Source organism: Pieris brassicae, chromosome 10 (assembly GCF_905147105.1).
Source record: "Pieris brassicae chromosome 10, ilPieBrab1.1, whole genome shotgun sequence".
Taxonomy (NCBI): Eukaryota; Metazoa; Arthropoda; class Insecta; order Lepidoptera; family Pieridae; genus Pieris; species Pieris brassicae.
This window is the reverse complement of record NC_059674.1, coordinates 6,364,023-6,371,803: the sequence shown is the minus strand read 5'-3', so window position 1 is coordinate 6,371,803 and position 7,781 is coordinate 6,364,023. Positions and strand designations below refer to the sequence as shown.

Below are 7,781 nucleotides of genomic sequence, written 5' to 3'. Positions count from 1 at the left end.
TGTCAGAAGGAAATGTTGCCACTACCAATTTTGATTAGACTGTCAATTAAGGAATTATACTTCAGCTACAAAAAAATATATTCTGCAAAACACTACAATAAATAAAATAAACAATTGTTTCTGTGGTTATTCTTCACCGAATTGCGATGCTAATTTAAACTGCAAGAATGTTCCGAGTTCAATTGCATTGTGGTGTCTACCAAGTGGCTACTTGTTAGGCTAATACAATTAATAAGCAATATGCGCTGTTCACGGTGTCAAGTGATTTTGATATTTAGAGATTATAATTTATATATATTATAGACATTTTTCCATGGACGTCCGATATGGAAGGTCAATTGTACTATAGTAAATTGCTTAGATTTTATAGAATATTGATTAACCGATGATAATGCTGACGCGGTAGTCCCAACAATATAGAGCTGAAGGTGCGCGATGTACCGATATCACTGTAAGCTGTAATTTAATTAAAATAAAGATTAGAATATTGCTCATTATTAAACTGGCCAAGACTTTACCTTAACCCTCTCATCCTTATTGGTGGAAACATTCCGTAAATATTTATATATTTAACTAGTTTTCAGCCTCTCGTAGTCGTTCAGTGCAGTTTGTCAATAATTTAACTACATTAAAGACTCCTAACAAAATTTAAAATAATTACAATTTACAGTTCACATGCTCGCATGCGAACTCTATTAACTTTCTCGTGTAACATACAAAATGAATATTCCGATAGCGAGTCAAATATTTATAAACATTAGACTAAACATACGCCCTACTTTACTGTTTTATAACGTTTTACTCGATTTCGTAGTTTTAAAGTGGTGACTCGGAAAGTGAAACTTGTTTTCAACTATCGCTTTCCAGAAATATGCTTTTGAAATTATTTGGCCTAGTATTTTTTTTTAAAGTTACTTGGGAAATTGAATTAAACCAACGATGGATCTTCCCTGACTATGATTTTCATTCGATAACTGAGAGAGACAATTTAAGACGAAGATTTCTTGATAGGAAAATAGAGGATAAAAATCAAGATATGAGACTGAAGATGTTTGACACATTATCAATTAACACTGTGTACTCAGAAAATATACTACATACGAAGATAAGTGAAAAAAACTCTATAAACTACGAAAACGTGTTCAGAGAATTTTTTACTATGAATGGAGTAACATATGTCTACAAAAGAGGATTTTACTGGCGGACATGGAGAAAGATAAATTTAAACAATAATGAAACAGTTGTGTGCTACAAGTGTCAGAATTATTTAAATGTTTCGTGTGCTAAATGCTACAATGGCTATTGGGTTAGTATTATTAAATAAGAAATTATTATGGATTAACTTAAGAAGAATATCTTTAGTATTATATTTGGTTTTAACAATGTTAGACGTATACGCAAAACATATTTCATAAATTATATACCCACATAGGTACATTTTTTTTAAATAAAAAATCGCTGTTTATCGCTACTAGCAGAATGGAGTGCACCGTTACTACTGTATAATTCGTTATAATTGAAAAACTTTAATATTTATTTTTAATGAATAACTTTTGTGTCGTCAAAGAATGCTTGGACGGTTTAAATATTACTCACAACATATTATTGTTTTTTTTTTCAGATTATAGACAAAAGTCCACCTTGCCCTTATGAAATCTATTCGCTAATACAACCAAAAATATTATGTGTTATTAATATAACAGAATATTATAAACCATTTGAGCATTGTCCTCAGATAATTAGCTTAGATAAATTGATGGAAACATGTAGTAATCCAATAGAAACAAAATGGAGGATTCTTCGTAATTACTCTGGAAGCGAGAATTCGATAACCATCTGCCAAGGAAGGGATAATTGCGAAATAACAACATTATATTCGGTAATATCAAATAAAATTAATATTTAAATCAACATATTTCTGTCACTAAAACAATTAATTTCCTAAATATACATTGTATATATTTGTAAGCATAACGTCATAACACAAGTCCAAACACTCTTTCATACCATTTCGTATACCAAATCAGTTCATATGTAAAAATATAATTTTTTTAAAACAATATTTTAAAATTTTACAAAAAAAATACCGAATAGCACATCTCGCGTCATATATACTTATTTTTTTACATTAAACTATATCGTTTACAGATCAAGCAAGATTCAATTACATTTCGTATTATAAATTCAACCAATCATATAATTTACTCTCGTGTAATGAAAAGTGGTCAAACGAATTACGCATGCGTTGATGATTGCGGTTATATAACCCCTCAACATGACATTGTTAAAAATGAAAAACACATTGTACTTGATTTATTACATAACCTAAAAAACAAAAGAGAGAACATGAATGAAACATTTATTACAAGCAAAGTTTATCAACTGGCAACATCGAGTACTAAAAAACCGTTATTGAATAACCTTAATTTAAAAAACAATGCTGTAATGATTTATAAAAATCCAAAAAAGAAAACTTCTAAATATAGTTCGGGAGAATGGTTTAAACCTATTAAATCGGATATGATAAATAAGAAACCGATAAATGAAAAAACACCATGCAAGAAAATTCAGGACTTCTACGAAGAAGTTGAAAATGAATCGGATTATTATGACTATTGAGAACTCAAATAAAACAGGTATTTGACATTTATATTAACTTTATTTACGTGATTTCTATTTAAAGATGGAATTATGCGTTAATTTAACTCAAACTTTTACTGCAGAATATCACGACACGACGTAGCTAAAATTATTAATATTTATTAAAGAATTACGATTTATTAACGCATTTGAATAGATAAAAGATATTTTTCGCGACTCTGTCACTTTTTAAAATTTATATCGAATGACATTTCAGTTCATTCTTACAGGGCACGGAGCCTTTGCACATTACCTGCATAGGTTTAAAATTAGGACAAGCCCAACATGTGCCTGCATTAATGAAGAACAAACAGTGGAACATGTGCTTCTACACTGCCCTATATTCGCATCGTCCAGGCACGATCTGGAGCAACAAATGCAGATGACTGTAGACCGTGACGACCTACAGGACATGTTAATAAAGCACAGACCGCGCCTGGAACGGTTCTGCGGAAAAAATATTACATATTTAAAGGAGGCAAACAAAACCGAAAGAGCGGGTCTCGCAAGGAATTGCGCCCCGGCTCGCCCATGAATATTGTAAATAAAAATATTACCGATGCAGTCGGGGCGTATTTCGCGACGCGTAGCCCGCCATTCGCGAACTAGTAAAATTAATTAAATGTATCTTGTTTTTATTTTTGGAAAAAATGTGAGATGAAAAGTCCCTGGACACTATGGCAGGGGAGTAAAGGGTTATAAATTAATTTAAAAAAAACCGGTATATCAGTTTTCCACACATACAAATCTATGCTCATATCAAAGACAATTAAAGTCATAGTCTATGCTCAAAGTTTGTATTTTTGTTAGGAATAACCTCTCTGAACTGAACCGAATATAATTGTGTCTCTATTAGGAACTCCAGTCCAGTCACACAAAGCCTGAGAGGCCGCTAAAAAATTAAAGCCAATCATGACCATGTCTAATACCTTTTTAGAATCCATATTAAATGCACCAAAACTTGTTATACAGGATCACTTTTCGGTAGAGTATTTTTTTTAACAGTGTGGTCCGAAGTAAACAAGAAGTTATGATTTGAGAAATTTTCATTTCGTAAAACTTATATTATCTTTAATACAACCAATAAACAAACATAAATAGTATGTCTAGCACAAGGTCTTATCAGTATGTGTTTTGCAGGTATTACTATAACATAACCAGAAAACACAAGCTTGTATGGCGAAGAAAATCATCGTGATTTGACGTCGGAGGTGGTTAGGCTTAAAAACAACATCTGTAGAATATATAGTATAAAATATTTTTGTTTCACAATTAAAATGCCTTTATTATTACTACTGAAAATAATTACCAGCGGAGCCACCTGCCAACGGTTTATTTCCGAACCAATTCGACCGAGGATCAAGAAAGGCAAAAGGCCAAGGCCGGCAATTTGCAAGCCCTCTGGAAATGTGAGTGTCTATAGCCGGTATCACTCAGCAGCAGGTAGCCTCCTGCCCGTTTGCCAAAATATTTTAAAATGTCGAACCATGATGACATTTTTTAATATTAAAAAAAAACACCAAATATGACAACAACTTTATTTTAATTAGTTATAATTTTACAATATGGCTTTATGTAATACTGTAACACTTAAATGCTGTTGAATGTACGAGACGAAATGTCTTAGCCGGAACTACGACGTTTATGTCAAACGGGAGTAAGAGCATGACACACACGTCTAGTACTCCGCTTGGACATATGTCATAGTTCGCGCTAAGTCTCGACATACCGACATAATTTACCCTAAATCTGTATTTTTCAATAAATAATTTACTTACACTAAAGTTACTAATTAAATTCGCTATACAATATGAGAGGATATTCATAAATTTAAAATTTACAAAAATATTACAAATTACTTATTTGCAGCTTTAATTTGTTTTAATTGAATTAAAACAAGCCACGAAAAATTACTTTGGTCACTTTTGTAAAAAATAAATCAACAAAGTTATTTCAATATAGAAAAGGTAAAAAAGAAAAATCATCATAGAGAGAGAAAATCACTATAAAAATACAATAAGAATCACAGTCACTCCTACTCAGAATCGTTCATTAAAAGTTACCTAACCTACATAAACTATTTATTAAGGATTTATCCACTATAAATGCAACTTAAAGAATCTTTAAGAGTTAACTAATAATTTGCACCGTTCATTATATATAATGTACTAATAGACATAATTTAATCTAGGACTCTGTCTTACAAAATGTCCGGAATGTGCAATACATTTTGACAGTTAATCTAAAATATAAAATTAACTTTCAAACAGCTTGTCTATGCGTCAGTATTTCACTGACATTTAACATTTATTTGACCAGAATATAATTTGAAAGTAGAATATATTAGGCGAAGTCGAAAGACGGAAAGTTGAGCCTGGCCGCAAATACTTACAGAAAAGATTACAAATTAAAAAAAGATATAACAGTCTCAGAAGCAATTCTCTAAACAGCGTAATTGCTACGAGACGTAGACTTTTAAGTTTTTTCTCAAACGACTCGTAACAATAAAGATATTAGATATAAAAAAAATATAATCAGTCTTTAAAACATATGTATAAATATAATTTTTTTAGAGAAATGTCATTATCTGTTGACAGATATCATATCGTAGACATTTGACATTACAGATTAAGTACATCATCGTAGCAACTTTTATCTGACACATTAAGGATATATTTATGGTTTCTTAAGTGTTTTTTACCTTTTATGTGATCTAATAATATGTGTTCTTTGCTCGATACTTCACTGTCACAAGTGAGGCAATTGACAGTCGAGTCATTGATCTAAAACAAATATTTTTTTATAAAATCAATCTTGCTGTGAAAAGTCTTTATTTGTGTTAAAAATAATCTGTTTCATGATCATTTGTCAAAATAATAGGGGATCAGCCTCCTGTGCCTAACACACGCCGTTAACTTTTTTGGTCTAAGCAAGGTTTCCTCACGTGTTCGTTCACCGTACGAGCGAAAGTTAAATGCCCACAAAAACGTCCATTGATCCGGGAATCGAAAACATGACCTCAGGGATGAGAGTGTTCTACTACTCCACTCTAAGTTACAAATATGAAGTTTAAAAAATCTTAGCAAAATCGAATTGTGTTAAACGTACCTTCCTTATCAATGCTGGCAAGTATTTATAGTCAAATGATTTCAATAATTTTGTATGTCTCTCTGAAGTCACGTGGCCCGATAAATCGTAGTTTTTCATTTCGACCCTGCACAATATACACTTGTAGCCGTGTTTATTCTTCGTAACACCCTGCCACGCGTCCCACGTTAACTTAAAAGATTTGCCAGCGTGGGTGATGATTTTATTTTTCTTGGCAACACTCGTAGTGATGACAGCTTCGAATTTATAGTTTGCAACAATTTTTGTGTGTAACGAAACGTCCTGGAATTGTGTTTCCTTTCCCAGACTGAGTTCGATTGTTTTTAAATCTCTTAAATTTCTGTGCCGATTTTTTATACTATCAGACAAATTACTACTGTGTTCATTCCATGCTATGTGTGTTTGTAACTCTTCTTTCGTGATCATTATATTACATATTCCGCAGTGATAAAATTGCCTATTCTGAAATTAGAAAATAATCCAATTAACGTATTATGTCAAATTACTTATTAGTACTATACAAAATGTTATTTTTAATTCATTCGTTCTTCATTCTTTTCGAGACAAGATGGCGTCGTACCATGCTTCGAAAGTCAAGTTTTTAATTGTCATAGTATTTATTGCGATCAATATCAGTCTCCGATGAAATTAAAAAAAATATTAAAAATAGACTCCGAAGAGGGACGAGGGCATTATTTAGTACCATGCTATGTCATCCTTTATTTAACTTATTTTGATTGTTTTCTGTCACGTGACTGACGTTTAAAGTCAATGAATATGTTTTGATAAATTAAGGAAAATACTTCAGAGTACATTTTACCCAATAACATTTTTTAAAGACACATTTAAACAGATTACTCTTAACCCCTAATATATATATATATGGAACATAATTTCTACATAAAACCCCAGTGGCGCTACATCCTTTTTAGCTCTGGGCCTTAGATTTTGTATCTGTTCCGTGATCTGTGCCTGACACACGCCTTTAGCCATTTTTGGGTCTAAGGCAAACCGGTTTCACCTTACGAGCGAATGTTAAATGCACACATACACAGAAAGTCCATTGGTGCAGGGGATCCGCCGGGGATCGAATCTAGTCGTAGGCTAAGGGATGCGAGTCGTATGCTGAGGCCACTATACCAAAACTGCTTTAATAGACATCAACAACAAAATTTAAGTATCAAAAAACTCACCCGACGAATTAAATTAATATCGTATTTATCTATAAAAGTGTATTTTTTTAAATTCTTCAAATGACCATCAATAGTAAAGTGCACGCCCATTTTAAATAATTCCACAGAGCACACGACACAATACCAAGTCCCGTTGCCCACAGACACAAATGTGTTGTATGATGCAAAACTAATTTTTATATTTTTATTCTTCAACTTAGCCATTATTATTTCAAAGAAAATTTCATTCACACGTTGGTCACCGATATTTTTCCATAAACCTTGATTTTTTAAATTATTAACTAATTCGGTATAAATCTCATTCACTGGATCTCGTTCTATTTTATTTTCTTTTGAAACTGTAATAAGTTTTGATTTGCGAATTACTTTTTCAGTATGCTTAATATTTGTTTCAGAGGGTTTTTCAATATTGACCAAATTATCGTCTTTATCTGGCTTTTCGGCATCTATTGGTGTATATTTAATATTTTCTTCATCATTTGCTTTTTTTATTGGCCTCGTGTCTTTATTTTCTTCTATATTGTCATCGTGATCCTTACAAAGAGCTTTATTTAAGATAACAACATCTGTCGGTGTATCTTGACGTTTATTTTCTTCATCATTTTCTTTTTCTATTGGCCTCTGGTCTTTATTTTCTTCTGTATTGTCATCCTGACCCTTACAAAGAACTTTATTTAAGATAACAACACCTGTCGGTGTATCTTGACGTTTATTTTCTTCATCATTTTCATTTTCTATTGGCCTCTGGTATTTCTTTTCTTCAGTATTGTCATCCTGGGTTTTTTGACTCTCACTTAGGTCTCTTTTTAAGTTAACACCTGTTGGTGTATATTTACCATT

General features: G+C 31.9%; 1 protein-coding gene and 1 long non-coding RNA gene across 4 annotated transcripts; one reads left to right on the top strand and one right to left on the bottom strand.

The window, feature by feature from the left end:
• Nucleotides 1–189: 189 nt before the first annotated feature.
• Nucleotides 190–4,218, top strand: LOC123715211. 3 transcript variants are annotated; one of them, XM_045670138.1, is made up of 5 exons: nucleotides 190–333; nucleotides 815–1,306; nucleotides 1,622–1,879; nucleotides 2,149–2,636; nucleotides 2,871–3,267. In XM_045670138.1, exons 2-4 carry the CDS (start codon nucleotides 872–874, stop codon nucleotides 2,617–2,619), a joined length of 1,164 nt encoding a protein of 387 aa, XP_045526094.1. In that variant the 5' UTR covers nucleotides 190–333; nucleotides 815–871; the 3' UTR covers nucleotides 2,620–2,636; nucleotides 2,871–3,267. The 3 variants fall into 3 exon arrangements, with proteins under 3 accessions (XP_045526094.1, XP_045526096.1, XP_045526095.1); XM_045670140.1 differs by lacking the exons at nucleotides 190–333; nucleotides 2,871–3,267 and adding an exon at nucleotides 3,781–4,218 and having other exon boundaries at nucleotides 580–1,306; XM_045670139.1 differs by lacking the exon at nucleotides 190–333 and having other exon boundaries at nucleotides 580–1,306; nucleotides 2,858–3,267.
• Nucleotides 4,219–4,429: 211 nt separating this feature from the next.
• Nucleotides 4,430–7,781, bottom strand: LOC123715212. Its single transcript, XR_006754402.1, has 3 exons — nucleotides 6,942–7,781; nucleotides 5,749–6,210; nucleotides 4,430–5,423 (listed from the first exon to the last, which is right to left on the bottom strand). It is a non-coding gene; the product is annotated as an uncharacterized LOC123715212 (long non-coding RNA).

What these genes read in the sequence shown, in the direction of transcription:
- LOC123715211 (XM_045670140.1), top strand. Translation starts at nt 872, where the DNA reads ATGCTTTTGAAATTATTTGGCCTAGTATTTTTTTTTAAAGTTACTTGG. An exon ending in AATGCTACAATGGCTATTGG is followed by an intron (nt 1,307 to 1,621) that starts GTTAGTATTATT and finishes TTTTTTTTTCAG; the next exon opens with ATTATAGACAAAAGTCCACC. An exon ending in AAATAACAACATTATATTCG is followed by an intron (nt 1,880 to 2,148) that starts GTAATATCAAAT and finishes TATCGTTTACAG; the next exon opens with ATCAAGCAAGATTCAATTAC.